At 47.3% G+C, this 20,962-nt stretch overlaps 1 protein-coding gene across 1 annotated transcript; it reads left to right on the top strand.

Annotated features, from left to right (window-relative positions):
- The first annotated feature begins 1,491 nt into the window (after positions 1-1,491).
- On the top strand, positions 1,492-14,467 carry tet1 (tet methylcytosine dioxygenase 1). The gene is made up of 9 exons (XM_038992158.1): positions 1,492-3,762; positions 3,971-4,061; positions 6,576-6,669; positions 7,182-7,390; positions 7,597-7,747; positions 8,284-8,511; positions 9,294-9,470; positions 9,955-10,105; positions 10,582-14,467. The coding sequence occupies exons 1-9, from the start codon at positions 1,515-1,517 to the stop codon at positions 11,754-11,756; spliced, it is 4,524 nt and encodes a 1,507-aa protein (XP_038848086.1). The 5' UTR covers positions 1,492-1,514; the 3' UTR covers positions 11,757-14,467.
- The last annotated feature ends 6,495 nt before the right edge of the window (positions 14,468-20,962 follow it).

Here is a 20,962-nt window from a genome sequence, read left to right as displayed (position 1 = left end):
CCTTTCTATTGTTGTTGTTGTTGCTGTAAGCAATGTCCCTCTTGCTAATCTAATTTAATATCAGTGACCTACAGTAGCAGCTCAGACTATTTATAGGGTTGTTGTAGGGTTTGTAAGGTTTTAGAGTACCACCAACACTGTAAAAGTATGTTCACACTTCATACTACCTGCCTACCCTTTGTCTGTCACGTAAGGGCGTCCTTTCTCCATTAGATAGACAAGTCTTGATTTACCCAGCAACAGAGATGTGATGATGATGTGAGCTGCACTGGTCCTCTGTGAGATAGACCTGTCTCTGTGCCAGTAACAGCAGTAACACAAACCCTCGTGTGTCTTATTAGCCCAGTTAATCCTGTACTACAGCAGTGTTTCTCAACTCCAGTCCACATTTTTGTTCCAGCCCTGTACTAACACACCTGTTTCAACTAATTGAACTAGGATTGAGTCAGTTGTGTTAGTAGTGGCCTAGAAGAAGGATGTGACCTAGACTAGACGGCTGGTGGCTGTCCTTTCTCACAGGGCATGTTGGGTACTGTAGGCCTGGAGGCTTTAAAACAGAGAGTGCATGCTGGGTAGTGTAGTCTATAAAGAGTGGTTAAACAGTGAGTTTAATGACAGTTCAGACAAGGTAAACAAGTAGCTGACATCCACCCACCTCCAGGCTCCCTGTAGTTAGAACAGTTCATTAGCTTTACATAAAACAGACACACACACAATTTAGTGGGTGGAGTCTTGGCACTGTGGTGTTTTTATCTGCCATATTGTTTTAATCAGATTGGATGTGCCAACGACATTATCATTAGTTATGGAAAGTGTTGCAAGCTCCTATTAATATAGAAACTCTGGGGTTCAGCAAAGATTTGGCCTTGCTCCATGACAGTATTATGGTATGTACACTACTGTATCAATACACACACACACACACACACACACACACAAAGCAGTAAGGTACAGATCTGCTATCTTAATTCAACCAGTTTCTCACAGCAGGAAAATAATCCTACAGCAACAGGAAATTTGAATTATTATGTGGATTATAATTAATGGAAATGTTTGTAGGGGTCGATATATTTGTCGTTAAGGCAAATCAAGTCTGACATTTTTAAGTGGAAATTACAGATTCAAATCTATCTTTCTCCGTGTGTCTCTCTCGCTTTCTCTCTCGCTCTCTCTCTAAATTCAATTCAAAGGGCTTTATTGGCATGGGAAACATGTGTTCACATTGCCAAAGTAAGTGAAATAGATAATGAACAAAAGTGAACAATAAACATCACACTCACAAAAGTTTAAAAGGAATCGATACATTTCGAATGTCACATTATGGCTATGTACAGTGTTGTAACGATGCGCAAATGAAGTACAATAGGGAAAATAAATAAACATAAATGTGGGTTGTATTTACAGTTGTGTTTATTCTTAACTGGTTGTCCTTTTCTTGTGGCAACTCTCTGTCTCACTCTCTCTCTCAGGTGGTTCCAGAGGGTGTCGCAATAAATGGCAGAAGCCCTGTCCAGATGGTAGAGGAAACCTATACGGCAGAGGAGGAGGAGGGTCACATACCTCCCACACACCCCCAGACACACCCTCACACACACCCTCCCCACGCCCACACTCTCACCCCAATCCTAGATGGCCGACCAGCAGTACTTATCAAGAGAGAGCCTGGCCTGGAGGACACCAACGATGCACTTCTTCTGCAACACCACTACTCTTCATCTGGGACTTTTCACAATGGTGCTGACGAAAACTTGTCTAAAACCAACGGTGCTCCAGTGTCACCAGATTCCCAAAAAACTACAAGACAATTAGAGTCCCAAAGGACTACAAAAACCACATACCCCAAAGGCAGCTCTGAGCCCAATGATGCACTTCCGGATGACACCATGGCCATTCCTCTGAAGAAGATCAAGTTGGAGGAGCCGTGGGTGTGGTCTACGGACCAGTCCTCCACCCTACTAGGGGGCAATGATGACGATGTCTATGTGGACGCTCTGTCCACACTAGCAGCAGTTGTGTGTTTCTCTATCACAGACAGGAAGGGACTGGAGGACAAGCTGTTTAGCTCCCGTTCCCCGGTGCTACACTCGTTAAAAACAGAGCCGGAGGACTTTAAGGTAGACCTTCTCCTGAAAAGCACTCCCATCAGTCCACGGAAAGCTCTTGACATTATTGTCAAACGAGAGCAACCCTCTCCAGATCTCTCTCTGCCAAGCATCCAGTCGTTGGTGCAAGAGAGGAATATTAGCAGTGACCAAGCTATCGCTATCGAGGCGCTAACCTTACTGGCATCTATCCCCCAAAACCCCCCCGAACCCTTTAGAATGGACGCACATGGTCAAAACCCCACCACACCTTCCATGCACTTATCCAGTAGAAACACCTCTCTCCAGGATGTCAAACCCCCTACAGGTTTCCTCCCCAACAAAGTTCTAGTCATCAGCTCCCCTCTGCACCAGACCTCAGTCATACGCTCCCCTCTGCACCAGACCTCAGTCATCAGGTCCCCGGTGGCCAGACAGAGTCTTGTCATCCAGTGTCATTCCCGTAGTCCCGCAGCCACTGGCAAGCTGTCCCTACAGAACCTGCTAGATGCCAGCTCGGACTGTGGCAGACTTCCCTACGACAGCACCGAGAGAGCAGGACAACACCTGTACAGCAGAGCAGAAGACCTTGGTTCTCACCATAACAGGTCCGAAGGCACTTTCAGAGAGCGGAAAGACATGGAGAGGAATAGTAAGGAAACAACAGAGAGGACGGTGGGTAAGAGCGGGAGGAACAGGGATGAGGAAGAGGTGGCGGCTCAACTGGCCGAGTTGGCATTCATCATCCAATCACGTCACAAGCAGCAGGGTTTCCAACCCTCCCAGCACTCTGAGAACAACCCTCCCAGAGGAACGCCAGTCTCGGCCATCAAGTACAACTACAATTCCCAGCATGCACCACCCAACAACAAGAAAATCCCTGTGAGGAAACCAAGGTCCACGCCTTCCAAACCTAGGAAGAAGAAGGGGATGGAGGGGGTTGAAGAGGAGGGCTACAACCCCAATGGCAAGACCCCCCACAGAGCCAGGGTCCAGAAGGTTCTGCCCCAGCCAAAGACATTGTCACTCAGCCACAAGAGGAGCCTGTTCCTGCCTCAGACTCAAATGGATCTAAAGAGATACCTGGCTGAGGCTCAGGAGGAACAACGGCAGCTCTTTTACTACAGCAACAGCCACAGTGGGGTCAAATACCACAAAACCTCTGGAGCCATCGATCGTGGTCAAGGTTATGGTCATGACAACCAACAGTGGTCGCATTTGAACGGTCACCACAATGGTCCTCTGAACGGTCACCTGGACCCTTTACAAGGACAAGGAGTTGGACAGGGACATGAGTGTGAAAGACAATTGTATTCTCAGGTATCGCCGCCCTACGTTTGGCAGCAGCACGGTGCTAACCTAAAGGCTAGCTCCACCAACCCCAGTTTTACCAGTTTAGACTCTAACAACCACAGAACCGGGTTGAACCATAGTTTACCCAACGGCTACTCCTCTGGGGGTCAACGGCAGGGGTATTACAAGGTGGAGAGGTCCGGTCCGGTCACCATCTTGTCCACGTCAACTGACGGCGCTTTGGACCTATCAGAGGAGTTGACGCCAACCAAACACAACGTAAACAGCTTCCTGGAATCGCCCCTCATATTCCTGGACACGCCCACTAAGAACCTGCTCAACACCCCCTCTAAGAAACTCTCTGAGATCCCCTCCTGTGGCTGCATGGGTGAGTCACCTTGATGATGATGATGATGATGATGGTAGTGGTGGTGGACATAATAATGATGAGGATTATGATGATTATGAATATGATTTTCTCTGCATGCCACAACATGACTGGTTAACTGGGGCTGTATTTGTCACATCCATGTACATAGCATTTGCTTTCCGAGAAATAAGCTGAAACTTTACTCTAAAAACGACTCTCTCCACAGAGCAAATCATAGAGAAGGAGGAGGGTCCGTACTACACTCATCTTGGTGCTGGACCCAGTGTGTCAGCCGTCAGAGAGATGATGGAGAACAGGTAACAATAAAAACTAACAAGCCAAACTGCATCAGTTTTTTTTATTCCATTCCACAACCAAGCTTGGGGGGAAAACAAGTATTTGTTGCTGCCTAGCCATTTTACTTTATGCATTCATATTTCCATTGGGACTGCAAACCTGTGAGGTGCTAATCCACTTCTGTTTTCATGACAAATCTATTGGCTGTATAATACTGCTATGGTAAGAGTTGATATGAAAACAGGAGTGGCTCAGTGCCTCACAGGTTGGCTTACCAATAGGCTTATAGAGCTAGGCTAATATGTACCACTATGTACCACTACCACTACTACTATGTAGCTGTATATATTTCTAAAAGTCTGGTACATACTCTTATTAGCCTACTGTATGAACCATTTGCCCTGCCAAAGGCCTGGTTTCCCAAAGGGCTCTTGGTGTTCATGGAATGAGGTGGGGCTTACAATCATATTATAGCTCATATATTATAGAGCCTGTCATTGAAGGAAAGCAGCACCCCGCTGGCAAAACACACACTTGTACACACACACATTCACCAATACAAAAACACACCCTGCGTGTTAGAACAGGAAACCCCTAGGGCCAAGTCGAGGGGCACATGAGGAGAAATGACAACCTCTACAACAACCACACACTCACAGTCTCTCTGCTCTGTAGTAGTCTGCTGAATGGCCTCAGTGCCTGGTTTTTAACTGTTTTGACAGTTATTACAAAAACTATTGCTGCATTTTGGCTAGTGATGTAGTCTCACTGTCCCATTGTATTTTGATGAAGTTCTCAAAATGTGATTTGTTGTTGTATTGGCAATCATTGAAAGATGTTGGTACTGGTGGTTGCAGATAAAGGGAGAAATGCTTGATACAGTATGTCATTGCTTAAAGGATTGTGTTTGTGTTCTAAGATGAGAAGTGTGAAATGTCATGAAGATGTGATGTACGTTATCAGGTCCGTATTAAGAAATCATAGGCCCCGGGGCTTTGTTTTTAAAAAAATATCTAATTAAAATGGCCAGTGGCACACTGACTCACCTAACACGGAACCAAAACCGGCTGCACGCGTGCGCCATCGTGCATACATTTATTTTGTCCCCCTACACCAAACGTGATCACGACACGCAGGTTAAAATATCAAAACAAACTCTGAACCAATGACATTAATTTGGGGACAGGTCGAAAAGCATTAAACATGTATGGCAATTTAACTAGTTAGCTTGCAATCGTTTCTAGTCATCTCTCCTCCTTCCAGGCTTTTTCATCTTTGAACTTATATGGTGATTGGCATCTACACTTTTACCACGACAACCGGCAAAACATTTTGTCTTTCAATCACCCACATGGGTATAACCAATGAGGAGATGGCACGTGGGTACCTGCTTCTATAAACCAATGAGGAGATGGGAGAGGCAGGACTTTCAGCGCGATCTGCGTCAGAAATAGAAAGGAGTTCTATTTTAGCCCTTGGCATCGCAGACGCTCTTTGGCGTGCGCGAGCAGTGTTGGTGCAATAATTGAATAACATGGATTTCTACATTTATTTTGCGATGCTCGCGCATGCGACGTGTCCGGTCTGGTCAGCATGTGAGGATGAAGATGAACCCATAGGCTACTCATGGTGATGGCCAATTGGCTCGTTGTGGCAACAGCCTATTTTAAGATGAGCTACTTTGAAAAACAGTGCTGCTGTTAGCTACAAATTAGGAGTTGTTGAGAGAAATTATTTATATTGGTTCTACATACAGATTCATCTTCTCTTTTCAGCAGTAGGCATTTGCTTTCCAAACTGTACGTTTTTCCCACGATTGTATTTTGAAATCTGCAAAAGGAAACTGACAGCCGCAACCAAGCATATAAATATATTCCACAGATGGCTACTACAATTCAAGTCAGGATTGGCATCCATTGCTAGTGTACCCATGACTTTTAACAGTCAAATTGCCAGGGTACGGGGTTACAAAACCCTTCTATGGATTATATGTCTATGGCCACAACGCAACAAGCTGTAGCCTATTTGGCACGCATGCTGTCCAAACTGCAGCCTTCCCGACTGTAGGCATACCGGTAAGTGCCAAAATAAAGGAAACACTTGAGTAAACAAGGGATACAAAGTATGTGTTATGGTGTGGGGTGCATTTTCCTAGCATGGTTTAGGTCTTTTAGAATCTATGCCAAAGCGCATTGAAGCTGTTCTGCAACACCCTTTTAAGACAATTTATGTTGGTGTTTCCTTTTTGGCTGATACCTGTATGAGTTTGTGACTTAATCCACAGTTATTTTATTTTTATAAACTGTTGATCCTCTATGGGTAAATGATGCTCTCTGGTGTATTTTTAACATTGAGAGTGGGCTGTGGTTGGATAAAAAATTATAATATAAAAAAAGGAACATATATTGTATATACATATATATCTTTTTTTTGCTGCCTCTTGTGCCCCCCATTGGCTTGGACCCAGGGGCTTCATCCCTAGTAAGCCCCTGCAATAATCCGGCTCTGTATGTTATTGCTGTGTTTGTTCAAAGGTATGGAGAGAAAGGGAAGGCAGTAAGGCTGGAGGTGGTGGTGTACACTGGGAAAGAAGGACGCAGTTCCCAGGGTTGTCCCATCGCCAAGTGGGTAAGTACCTCCTGTGTGTGTGTGTGTGTGTGTGTGTGTGTGTGTGTGTGTGTGTGTGTGTGTGTGCGTGCGTGCGTGCGTGCGTGCGTGCGTGCGTGCGTGCGTGCGTGCCTCTGTGTACACCGCTGCGCGTGTGTGTGTGTGTGTGTATGCGTGCCAGTGTGCCTGTGTGTACACTGCTGCGTGTGTATGTGTATGTGTGCATATATGGCTGTGTGTGTGTCTGTGTCTGTGTTTGTGTGTGCGTGCCTGTGTGTACACTGCTGCGTGTGTATGTGTGCGTATATGGCTGTGTGTGTGTGTGTGTGTGTGTGTGTGTGTGTGTGTGTGTGTGTGTGTGTGTGTGTGTGTGTGTGTGTGTGTGTGTGTGTGTGTGTGTGCATGAGTGCCAGCGTGCCTGTGTGTACACTGCTGCGTGTGTATGTGTATGGGTGCGTATATGGCTGTGTGTGTGTTTGTGTGTGCGTATACACATCTGCATGTCTGTGTAGTAAACCTTCTCTCTCCCCCAGGTGATCCGTCGGGGCAGTGAGGAGGAGAAGCTGCTGTGTCTGGTGAGACACCGTGCAGGGCACCGCTGTGAGAGTGCCGTGGTGGTGATCCTCATCCTGGCATGGGAGGGCATCCCCCGGGGGGTGGCAGACAGTCTGTACCAAGAACTCACCCAGACCCTCTGTAAATACGGCTCGCCCACCAGTCGACGCTGCGCCCTCAACGAGGAGTGAGTTACTGAAACAACAGACCTATGCGTATTATTCAATAACAGGCTTACACATACACATTTAGATTCATAGAACAAAGGAGTTAATTCTTTCCTTTCTAGCATTTAGTCTCTCTCCCTCTCTCTCTTCAGTTGCACTTATGTGCCAGGATCTAAATGGATCTTCTTCCCCCTCTCCCCATCTCTCTCCCTCTTTCTCTCTCCAGTCGGACGTGTGCGTGCCAGGGTTTGGACCCAGACTCTTGTGGCGCCTCGTTCTCCTTCGGCTGCTCCTGGAGTATGTACTTCAACGGCTGCAAGTTCGCCCGCAGCAAGATCCCCAGAAAGTACCGCCTGCTGGGAGACATGCCACAGGAGGTGAGGACCAGGACACTCCAGTCAAACTGTGTCAAACTCTAGTCCTCTAGGGCCGGCCACATACCTGGTTTTCCTGGTCTAAATCAGAACTAGCTTAAGGGAAAGAGCAAAAAAACAGCAGCCAATTTGACTCTCTAGGAATTGAGTCTGACACCCTTGAATTAGATTTGAGAGCCTGGTCTGAAAAGAACCCTAGCCACTTCCCAATATGCCTAAACTCTAGCTCTTTGCTTTGCTAATCTAAGCCTTGTTATAGCTTTACAAACAATGGTTTAGAATAGATATTCCTCTGTGAATAGTCTTCTTGGCATGTTAAAGTGGCTAATAGACACCTCCTAGTGGCCTCAGGTTGATATGACAGTCAAAGCGTGACATGGAGGATAGTGACTTAAACATTACTGGTATTATCTTAAACACTCCCAGATTCTCCAGGGGAACTCTCCTTTATTTCCTCACACCTTTTCCCTCATCTGTTCCTGTTCCTTTTGTCCCACTCTTCCTCTGATCTGTGTGTTGTCTGTCTGTGGGTTGTTCAGGAGGAGAAGCTGGAGAATCGGCTGCAGAACCTGGCTACAGACCTGGGTCCTGTCTACCAGAGACTGGCCCCGGAGGCTTTCCAAAACCAGGTGGATCAGGAGCAGGCGGGCCAGGACTGCAGGCTGGGTCGGAGAGCGGGCCGACCTTTCTCCGGGGTCACGGCGTGTGTGGATTTCTGTGCCCACGCTCACAAAGACACACACAACATGAACAATGGCAGCACTGTGGTATGCCGCTCATATGACTGTTTGTCAATGGACACACACACAGGTGCACACACATTCACTGTCAAACACACAGAGCCATAGCCACAGATACAAACGCACGCTCGCTCAATCGCGCACACATACACACACTCACTGTCACACATAGAGAGAACCACAGACACAGATACTTAGACACTTGCTTCTGATTGCGTGCCAGCATATTAATGGACATATCATATATTTTTTATTTTTTGGGGGCTGGGTAAGTCAGCTTTAATACTGCAGAGAGATTGTAGCATTGTACCATCAATGTAATTGTCTGCATAATTTCCAATCCCCCATATATTATTTTGTAAATATATACAGTATATATACACATATATATTTTAAATAAATAAATATATATCTTAGACAAATGTCAATATCAAATCATTAACATGTTTCCATAGTTGAAACAAAAATCAATATCAGCTATCTTATCACCTCGCGGCACAACGCCTCTCCCCTATTTGATAGTTTGTCTGTATGCACTGAGATGTAGGCTACGTGTGCCTTTTTAAAAATGTATGTAGTTCTGTCCTTGTCTAATGATGTTCTGTATTATGTCATTCTGTATTATGTTTCATGTTTTGTGTGTACCCCAGGAAGAGTAGCTGCTGCTTTTTCAACAGCTAATGGGGATCCTAATAAAATACCAAAAATACCTGTTTTCACTTCCACCAAAATAGGCATTTTATCCCGGAAAACTGCCAGATACTGTGTTAGTCTTTTCCATTTACGTAAAATGTCTCACCCTCCTGCAGGTTTGCACTTTAACCAAGGAGGACAACCGTGCGGTGCGTAACGTCCCTGAGGACGAACAGCTCCACGTCTTGCCCCTTTATAAGATCTCACAGAGGGATGAGTTTGGCAGTGCCGATGGCCAGTGGGCCAAGATCCAGACTGGGGCCCTGCAGGTGCTCTCAGCCTTCCCCAGAGAGGTAGGTTCCTACACTCCAGGTTAAAGTCTCCCCTGGGTAAAGATCTATAAGCAGCTTCCTCTCCCCCAGTCCTAACCTTATTAGTGGGGAAAATCTGAAACTGACCCAAGAGATCAGCACCTAGGGGCAACTTCACCCTAAATCGGTTCGTACCCCTTGTAGCAACCAGGAGAACCAAGAGGCTATAAGATATTTTGGCCAACCCTCCTCTTATAGAGTTACTGGGTGTGCAGGCTTTTGTTCCAGTCCTGCTCTACCACACCTGATTTTACTAATCAACCTGCACATCCAGTTGCTCTCCAGGGTGAGGGTTGGTCACCATTGCGCCCTTTGGGATTGAAATTAGTTGGTGTCAAGGACATGTCAATAGGAGAGTTTTGGGTTTGATTCTTGCATGAGTCACATTTGCGTGTTTACTTCAAGACACTTGATAAAAGCATCTACTAAAAGCTCTCCTTAATGACCATGTTTATATCATCACCAGGTGCGTCTGCTGGCTGAGCCGGTGAAATCAGCCCGTAAGAGGAAGCAGGAGGCCAAGCTGAAGGCCCAGGCTGACAAACAAGCTGCAGCTCAGAACAGGAAGCCTGGACAAAGTCCACTAACCCCGGGCAAGGTCAAGACTGCCAATAAAGGTCGAGATCTCTAGTTAGTTGGTCGGTCGGTCGGTCGGTCGGTCGGTCGGTCGGTCGGTCGGTCGGTCGGTCGGTCGGTCGGTCGGTCGGTCGGTCGGTCGGTCGGTCGGTCGGTCGGTCGGTCGGTCGGTCGGTCGGTCGGTCGGTCGGTCGGTCGGTCGGTCGGTCGGTCGGTCGGTCGGTCGGTCGGTCGGTCGGTCGGTCGGTCGGTCGGTCGGTCGGTCGGTCGGTCGGTCGGTCGGTCGGTCGGTCGGTCGGTCGGTCGGTCGGTCGGTCGGTCGGTCGGTCGGTCGGTCGGTCGGTCGGTCAATTGATTGATGGGTGGGTGATTGAGTGGGTGGATGGATGGGGTGGGTGCATTAATTGATTAATTGGTTGAATGATTGTTGCTACAAAATCATGTACAAGAAAAAGCTTGAAAAATGTGGTATGTAAATACTCATCATTAATCCCGGTTTGTATGTTTAACTTGACAGGTTTGAAAAGTGCTTCTTCAGCAGATCAGTCCCCCTTGTTCAAAAGAGAGCCTCAGTCCTTCAGCTCTTACAGACCAGGAAATGTGGGTGCGTATGTACCAGACTCTAACTCCCCTAGCGCTTACAACCACAGCACCCCCACCTACCCCACACCTCCTGGAAGATCCACACCAGGGATGGAGGCTCTTTCCCCCCATCACCCCGGCCTGCCTACCCCCCAGTACAGAGGGCCACCAGGGACCCAGAGCAATGGTTCCCCATTCCATTACAAGACAATGGAAGAGGCTGTGGCTGTGAATGGTTACTCCCCAGGACTCAGCAGAAAGCAGCTGGTGGACCCTGAGACGTGTCGGACCCCCCCAGGAATGCCCCGGGGTGGCGACTACCCCCCCAGGATTTTTAAAACAGAGCCCAACGAGGTGCACTGCTCCCCTCTCCTCAGACCCCCTCACAGCCACAGCACTCCTCCTCCCTCCTCCTCCACCCACACCCACCCAGAGGGCCTCCACAGCAGACTCAATGGGCTCCTCAGGGCGGAGGGGGAGCTGGGAGTCAAGGACGGGGTTAGAGGTCATGTAGGTCATGTTATTCCTCACAGTGCCCCCCATCCTCCTCATCAGGCCCCTCCCCCTCTCTTCCCCAACCCAAAAGAGGTCAAACAGGAACAGGAAGAGGTGTGGTCGGACAGCGAGCACAACTTCCTGGACAGTGACATCGGCGGGGTGGCGGTGGCTCCCTCCCACGGTTCCATCCTGATCGAATGCGCCCGCCGAGAGCTCCATGCCACCACCCCCATCCTCAGGCCCGACCGCAGCCACCCCACCCGCATCTCCCTGGTCTTCTACCAGCACAAGTCCCTCAATGAGCCCGACCACGGCTTGCACATGTGGGAGGCCAAGAAGGCCCGGAGGGAGCGGGAGAGAGAGGAGGAGGCTGAGAGGCTGGGGATGGGCCTAGACCTGGAAGAGGTTAGCCCGGTCAAGGGGAAGAGGGGGAATGGGGCCGGCGGTGAGAGTGTGGAGCCTGAGGAGGTAGAGGAGGAGGGCCCGGAGGAGAAGAAGGGTGTGTTGACGGTTCCTACCCGGAAGGCGGTGACTGTCCCGCGGGATGGGGTGGTCACTGTTTCCCCTTATGCTCTGACACAGGTCACGGGCCCTTACAACCGCTGGACATGAGATGATACTGTTATGTACACACACACACAGACACATACGACAAATACATTTCAACACACACCACCATACACACACACACACACCACCCTGTGCTACTGCCTTACCTCAATCAACATTACACTTCTAGTCTCGTTAGGTGTTTTTTCATTGTGTTACTTTTTCTAATGTATGTCTGTTTATTTTTGTTTCTCTTTGTCTCTGGTTTTAAAGTGATGAGGAAGACTATCGTTTGTGGGGTTTTAACTGTGAGTTTTGGTATTTGATGATAAAACATTTTGGTCTGGTTTTTCATGTAAAGAGATGGTGCTCAGAACCAATTTTTTTAACTGGTTTTATATAGGAATTGATTAATAAGAACAAACAAGATGTGATTATTTATTCTGATTATTTTTGTATATTTTTTGGTGCAAGGCTATTTACTGCAATTTTACTGTCAACCAGCATTTTACACTAGTAAACACTCATGTTAAGTCTCTGTGGTCTTTGTTTCAACCAAGAGTGCTCTTTTCACAAGATGAGTTTTATCAATGATTGATTTATATAAAGGTGCCATTTGTAGCAGCAACTTTTGATAAACAGACCACATATTACACATTTGACACAGTATGTAGTTTTATGTGAAAATAATGAACACATGTAGCATGGTGCTTTTCCTTCCCTTCCCCGTTCCTCTATTGGTGGTCATGAAGGAACAGTACTTCCCCGTTCCTCTATTGGTGGTCATGAAGGAACAGTACTTCCCCGTTCCTCTATTGGTGGTCATGAAGGAACAGTACTTCCCCGTTCCTCTATTGGTGGTCATGAAGGAACAGTACTACCTTCGTTTTTGTTTTGGTCTGGATAGTTTTAGTCTTTTTGTTCAGTGTATATGATGACATATTGAAAAAGCACTTTTTTATTTTTCATAACTTGAAAAAGGTCCTGTTCCAATATGTACAGATCGAGAGATATATCAGACAGCTTGTGTGAAACCTCTTCTCCTCTTTATTCAGTAGTTCTGTGTTTATTTGTTGTTGTTTTTTTGTCGTAGAATGATAAATTACATATCAGTCTCACACAAAACCAAGCTTACCAAGCAATTATGAAATGCTGCATATAAAGATTGTCAGATTACGGTGCTTATTGTGAACCGCACTTGATTTATATGAATCTGGATAATCATGTTTGTTCACTGTCTGGACTTCTAGAGTGTTTTAAATAGGACATGTTTTTATACAGACATAGCTAAAAAGACCACATAAAACCTGTTTAAATGGTGACTATATTACTGTATATTTGTTACTGGTGCTAACAAGATCTGTACCCTCTTTTTAACTGACTAGGGCATTGGTTGACAGTTATCTTTTTCCATATGCTGGGTATAAATACATTATACAAGTGGATACCAAACCAATCAAACCCCTTTGTTGTTTCTCATTGCCTCCTCTTCAATTTTTGGGAGACGCTGCTCTGACAAAATAACACACTCCTCAGATCGTTGCACCTCCTCAGATCGTTGCATCATCATAAATTGTAGGCTTATCACGTATTGAGTCAGACAGTAGACCTCTACAGATTATAAACCTTCTTCTGATAGGGGCAAACATTTTGAGTAGTAATTCATGCTCACATTAGTCAATCATAACCATGTAATAATAGGCCCATTCACTAATACTCAGTGCTTTGCTGGGGTAGGAGCGAACTGGAGCTGAATACCGGCACCTCAAATGTTCAACAGCTTGAGCTCCTGTTCCTCTTATAGACTATTAGATCAAAAGTATTGTGGAGCTCCTACAAAATACATATTAACAGTACCGGCACCCAAAAGGGGTACCAACACCTAGTGCAGTCCAAGTCAAGCACTGCTACTAATGTAATGGATTAGGTATCTGTTGTATTGATCTGTCTTAGCATATGCTGAATCTAAATCAGCTCAACGCAGATAAACATTTCACTGGTGCTTTCATTTTAGTAATACACAGAGCTGGAAATGTTTGTTTGTTTGGTTTTTGTCATCTTTTTTTCTGTTGTTTTTCTCTTTGTTTCTCAGGTGTGAGTGAGGTTGTTAATTTACCCAGTCTTCAACCCAACTAGGGCATTACCCAGGCTTCAACCCAACTAGGGCAAACACAGTCTACTAAAAAACTCTGTCTTCCAATAATGTCTTTAACAGATTCACAAAGTCAAACCATATACTTAGACCTTTCCTAAGAGATAAGTATGTTGACACATAGATTGAATACATTTTATACAAAGTAGAAAGGTATATACAGTACATATATAGTCTATTACATTATATTGAATGTAGGCCGTTACTGATGTGGTAGAAAACAGTCACTTTAAAATGTTTCCACCTTTACATAAGACAGTTTGTAAGAAAAATATGATCCTGTAAACTTTTGTAATTGCTTCACTTGAAGATTTCTCGGATCTTCCTTTATGTGTGACTTGAAAAATGTAACTTACATCAAGGAGGAAAAACTAGCACCAGCATTTTATTGGAATAAAACTATATAAAATACACATGTGAAACTGACTGTTTTTACTGTACTATTCATGGTTTGTAGATAACGAGCAGTCTTGCTATTTTGAAATTGATTGCCAAAATTACTGTACATAACTGAAAGGTGTGTATATCAATTTGACAGACTTGAAAAAAATACTAAATTCAGCATTCCTGTCAATGGCTGCCCTCTGGTGATTTTGAAATAAAGATGTATTTATATTTTGGACTTGTGTGTCTGTTTTTGCTTTATTGACAATAAGCTACTTCAAACTGTACAAGCTATAATACAACATTGTGTGTGTGTGTGTGTGTGTGTGTGTTCGTGTGTGTGTGTTCTGTCTGTACTGTGTCACATTGACCCATTTTGAAATGTGAATTAAACTCATTCAGACCAGAGAGGAAGAGGCGAAGCGAGAGGGGTAACCGGGCCCAAAATCTGTCTTCTCTAGCAGGTGGCGTTTTTGTTTTGTTTTGCTCACCAAGCTAGGAGTTTTTGTATGGAAGTTAATGAGAGTGTCAAATTTGGTTTAACAAAATATTATATGGCTTATTTTCTACCTGTGGCTTATTTGATCAAATATATGTTTCGTAATGCTTAGGTTGTTGCGAGTGTACTGATATAAGTAGGCAAATAAAAAATAAAAAACACTTTATATCGGAGTCGTAGTACAGAAGTCCAGAGATGACATATTAATACATTTTTTAAAATCCCTTGTTTTGTCGAGATCACAAGATAAACTCTATAAAGTAGAAGTGGACTTACTGATGATAGATTGACACTGAAAGTATAGCTGAGGAGGCAGAGTCCACGGGGGATCACCACATCCATTTTTATTTTGTTCAGGGATTAACCCAGGCAAAAATTACATTATGTCTGTCAATTATAGATGTCTTCCAATTTTGTCTCCAATCTAATTTTAAAGACATGTAAAAGTGTGGTTGCACTTCTATTTTAAATGGATTGAATGTGGAATGTTCAGTGCAAGAAAAGTTAACATTGAGGTCTGTGGTTGCAAACTACCAATGAAAGTTTACCAAAGTTTACCAGACTACCAATAAAAGTTGATTTTAATATTTTTAAGGTTGTCCTGTCAATAGCAGCAAAAACACTGTCACAAACGATAATTAACAAGTTGCACAGAAAAATACAAAGAGTAAAGCAGGTGAAGTGAATCACATGTCGAGGTTTCTAAATTATCCAACATTTCAGGTAGGCTACAGTCTATTTGTCATTTCAGCCACAAATGGTGGGCAAAATGTTGTGGTGCTGAAGGACAACTCCTCCATTCATCCAGCTATAAAAATTGTCTCACTGACTAGACACATACTGTAACACGTGCAGTTTGTTTGGAATTTGTAATTCCTCAGTTTGCCTTTTATTTCTGGAGCTTTGATAAGCAGGCCCAAGCCTATAGACAAACACATGGCTACTTACAGTACAACACTATCATCCACTTACAGTACAACTGTCACACCCTGGCCTTAGTTATCTTTGTTTTCATTATTATTTTAGTTAGGTCAGGGTGTGACATGGGGAATGTATGTGTTTTGGTTTGTCTAGGGGTTTGTACGTTTAATGGGTCAGTGTCTTGTCTAGGTGTTTGTATGTCTATGGCTGCCTAGATTGGTTCTCAATTAGAGGCAGCTGTGGTTTATTGTCTCTGATTGAGAGCCATATTTAAGGCAGCCATAGGCATTTGGGTTTTGTGGGTAATTGTCTATGTTGAACGTTTGTTGCTTGTCTGTGCACTTACGTCATTTAGCTTCGCGGTTGGGTGGTTGTATCTCGTGTCTGCATTCGTGCCACACGGGACTGTTTGTCGGTTGTTTCATTGTGTTCTTTTGTTTCGTGTTCAGTTTCGATTTAATAAATAATCATGGACACAAACCACTCCGCATATTGGTCTGATCCTTCTCGCCTCTCCTCGTCTGAGGAGGAGGACGAAGTAGAGATTCGTTACAGAACCACCCACCAATCTAGGACCAAGCGGAGTGGAGAAGGGAGGCGACAGCAGTGGGAAAAACCCCAGGAGATCCTGGACGGCAAAGGACCCTGGGCTCAGCCAGGGGAATATCGCCGTCCCAAGGCGGAGCTGGAGGCAGCGAAGGCAGAGAGGCGCTGGTATGAGGAGGCAGCGCGGCGACGCGGTTGGGAGCCCGAGAGTCAGACCCAAAAATTTCTTGGGGGGGGGGGCACACGAGGAGTGTGGCAAAGCCGGGTAGGATACCTGAGCCAACTCCCCGTGCTTACCGTGGAGTGAGAGGGCGTCGTACTGGTCAGACACCGTGTTATGCGGTAAAGCGCACGGTGTCCCCAGTACGCGTGCTTAGCCCAGTGCGGGCTATTCCACCTCGCCGCACTGGTAGGGCTAAGTTGGGCATCGAGCCGGATGTCATGAAGCCGGCCCAACGCATCTGGCCTCCAGTGCGTCTCCTCGGGCCGGCATACATGGCACCAGCCTTACGAATGGTGTCCCCGGTTCGCCAGCATAGCCCAGTGCGGGCTATTCCACCTCGCCGCACTGGCAGGGCTACGGGGATCATTCAACCTGGTAAGGTTGGGCAGGCTCGGTGCTCAAGGGAGCGCGTGTCCTCCTTCACGGTCCGGTATACCCGGTGCCACCTCCACGTACCAGTCCACCGGTGGCAGCCCCCCGCACCAGGCTGTCTCTCCGGGTTCTCTCTCCAGCTGCTCCCACCTGTCCAGCGCTGTCAGAGCCTTCCTCCTCTCCAGCGCAGCCAGTGCCTACACCACGCACCAGGCTTCCTGTGCATCTCCAGAGCCCTGTTCCTCCTCCACGCACTAGCCCTATGGTGCGTGTCTCCAGCCCATTACCACCAGTGCCTACACCACGCACCAAGCCTCCTGTGTGTCCCCAGAGTCCTGTGCGTCCTGTTGCTGCTCCCCGCACTAGCCCTGAGATGCGTGTCCCCAGCCCGGTACCACCAGTGCCGGCACCACGCACTAGGCCAAATGTGCGTCTCCAGGGTCCAGTATGCCCTGTTCCTTCTCCCCGCACTAGCCTTCAGGTGCGTGTCCCCAGCCCGGTACCACCAGTTCCGGCACCACGCACCAGGCCTACAGTGCGCCTCAGCCGGCCAGAGTCTGCCGTCTGCCCAGCGCCATCTGAGCCATCCGTCTGCCCAGCGCCATCTGAGCCATCCGTCTGCCCAGCGCCATCTGAGCCATCCGTCTGCCCAGCGCCATCTGAGCCATCCGTCTGCCCAGCGCCATCTGAGCCGTCCGTCTGCCCAGCGCCATCTGAGCCGTCCGTCTGTCCCGAGCCATTAGAGCTGCCCGTCTGTCCCGAGCCATTAGAGCTGCCCGTCTGTCCCGAGCCGTCAGAGCCGCCCGTCAGTCAGGAGCCGCTAGAGCCGCCAGTCAGCCAGGATCTGCCAGAGCCGCCAACCAGCCAGGATCTGCCAGAGCCGCCAACCAGCCAGGATCTGCCAGAGCCGCCAACCAGCCAGGATCTGCCAGAGCCGCCAACCAGCCAGGATCTGCCAGAGCCGCCAGTCAGCCAGGATCTGCCAGAGCCGCCAGTCAGCCAGGATCTGCCAGAGCCGCCAGTCAGCCAGGATCTGCCAGAGCCGCCAGTCAGTCATGAGCAGCCAGATCCGCCAGTCAGCCATGAGCAGCCAGATCCGTCAGCCAGCCATGAGCAGCCAGATCCGTCAGCCAGCCATGAGCAGCCAGATCCGTCAGCCAGCCATGAGCAGCCAGATCCGTCAGCCAGCCATGAGCAGCCAGATCCGTCAGCCAGCCATGAGCAGCCAGATCCGTCAGCCAGCCATGAGCAGCCAGATCCGTCAGCCAGTCCGGAGCTGCCGTCCCTCAGTCCGGAGCTGCCGTCCCTCAGTCCGGAGCTGCCGTCCCTCAGTCCGGAGCTACCCCTCAGTCCGGAGCTACCCCTCAGTCCGGAGCTACCCCTCAGTCCGGAGCTACCCATCCGTCCGGTGGCGCCCTCTGGGATGGTCTTCAGTCCGGGACTTTCTACAAGGGTCGCCGCTCCAGAGGCGCCACCAAAGCGGGTATTGACAATGGTGGAGTGGGGGCCACGTCCCGCACCCGAGCCGCCGTCATATTAAGGCCCACCCCGGACCCTCCCCTTCAATGTCAGGTTGTGCGGTCGGAGTCCGCACCTTTGGGGGGGGGGGGGGTACTGTCACACCCTGGCCTTAGTTATCTTTGTTTTCATTATTATTTTAGTTAGGTCAGGGTGTGACATGGGGAATGTATGTGTTTTGGTTTGTCTAGGGGTTTGTACGTTTAATGGGTCAGTGTCTTGTCTAGGTGTTTGTATGTAGGTGTTTGTATGTCTATGGCTGCCTAGATTGGTTCTCAATTAGAGGCAGCTGTGGTTTATTGTCTCTGATTGAGAGCCATATTTAAGGCAGCCATAGGCATTTGGGTTTTGTGGGTAATTGTCTATGTTGAACGTTTGTTGCTTGTCTGTGCACTTACGTCATTTAGCTTCACGGTCGTTTGTTGTTTTGTTTAGTTTGTATTCAGTGTTCGTTTCGTGTTTTTCCCTTCTCTCAATAAAAGAGAATGTATTTTGCACACGCTGCGCCTTGGTCCTCTCTCTCACCCATAGACGATCGTGACAACAACATTATCATCCCCATGCCCAAGAAAAGGAAAGTAACTGAACTGAATGATTACTGACCAGTAGCACTCACTTCTGTCATCATAAAGTGCTACAAGAGGCTAGTCAAAGACCATATCACCTCCTCCCTCCACGACACACTCGACCCTCACTAATTCGTCTAACGCCCTGACAGATCCACGGACGACACAATCGCCATTGCACTGCACACTGCCCTTACCCACCTGGACAAAAGGAATGCATATGTGAGGATGCTGTTCACCTACTACAGCTCGGCCTTCAATACCATAGTGCCCTATAAGCTCATTACAAAGCTCACCGTCCTGGACTTCCTGACGGGCTGCCCCCAGGAGGTGACGGTAGGCAACATTATCTCCTCAACGCTAATTCTCAACACGGGCCCACAAAGGTGCGTCCTCAGTCTCCTCCTGTATTCCCTGTACCCACGACTGCATGGCCTCATACCGATCAAATCAAATGTATTTATGAAGCCTTTTTACATCAGCAACTGTCACATAGTGCTATACAGTTCCAACTCCATCATCAAGTTCGCTAACGACATGACAGTAGTAGGCCTAATTACCAACAACGCCGAGATAGCCTACAGGGAGGAGGTAGGCACAATTGAGGTGTGGTGCCAGGTAAACAACCTCTCCCTCAACATTAGCAAAACAAAAGAGCTGATTGTGGACTTCAGGAGGAACCAGGCTGGACCACCCCCATCCTCATCAACGGGGCCGCCGTGGAGACGGTCAATAACTTCAAATTCTTCGGCATACACATCTCAGAGAAGCTGAAATGGTCTAACCACATGGACACCATAGTGAAGAAGGCACGACAGCGACTCTTCAACCTCAGGATGCTGAAAAAATGTGGCCTATCCCTGAGGGCCCTCACAGTGTCCTACAGGAGCACCATCGAGAGCATACTGTCGAGGTGCATCACAGCCTGGTACGGCAAATCCATCGCCGCGGACCGCAAGGATCTTCAGAGGGTGATACATGCAGCTAAACACACCATTGGGTGCACACTGCCTGCCCTACAGGATACCTACAACACCAGGTGTCGAAGGAAGGCCAAGAAGATAATCAGGGACCCCAGCCACCCAAGCAATTCCCTTTTCTTCCTGCTTCAATCACTCAGACACGGGTAGTACAGGAGCATCATTGCCAAAACTGAAAGACTGGTCAATAGTTTCTAACCTCAGACCATCAGGCTGCTGAATAGCCACCACTAGAACTACATTCTCTCTCCTGCTGCCCAAAGACAATCCCTTCTTACCCAGTATCAAACCTTAGATCAAATACGAACTCAGACGGCTGATTCAGAGGTAGCTGGTTTTAGATACTTACAATAGTCTATCCACTCAGAAATCATGAAATTCAAGATTATGAATCAACAACATGCATCACTGTTGCAGTTGTTAATATGTATATTATTACAATTTAACTACAATTTTTTATTTATTTTTTATTTCACTTGGTCCCCACACCCCCTCAATGGTCATACTGCTCCCCCTATGGGCCACTTGTGCGCCGCCCTATGGGACTCCCGATCACGGCCAGTTGTGATACAGCCCTGGATCGAACCCAGGTCTGTAGTGACGCCTTAGACCGCTGCGCCACTCGGGAGGACCAACAAAACAACTTTTGTTACATCATGATCACGAGATAAATAAATTGTAATCTCGACATAATTAGGGATGTATTGTATTTTATTCATATGTCCTCTCTGGACTTCCGTAGTTGCTCCGCGTATCTGCCCTCTCATTGGCTAGAGTGATCCCACCTGATCTTGCCCCCTCCCGATGGCGGCCAGCTCCCGACAGTGAGGTAATTATCAGAGATATTTTTAAGGAGATAGGAAACTTAATTGGAGTCGTATTAACAACCATTGTGTGGACGTTGCCCATGCTACGTCAACAGGCCGCGCGGTGCATTCTGGGCTAGTTTGGGACAAGGCGAGCGCTCCTCCAAGGAGTGAATTGGGCGCCAGCTCAAAAATCCAACATTAGCATCAATTTCGTCAACAAGAAGTACAACAATATATGAGATAATTAACTTTCTATCTGTAACATTGTTCAGCTTTGGAATCGTGACATTACGTACTTT

Source organism: Salvelinus namaycush, chromosome 4, assembly GCF_016432855.1.
Source record: "Salvelinus namaycush isolate Seneca chromosome 4, SaNama_1.0, whole genome shotgun sequence".
Taxonomy (NCBI): Eukaryota; Metazoa; Chordata; class Actinopteri; order Salmoniformes; family Salmonidae; genus Salvelinus; species Salvelinus namaycush.
Note: the sequence above shows the minus strand (reverse complement) of the source record. Positions and strands in the feature narration are given on the sequence as shown.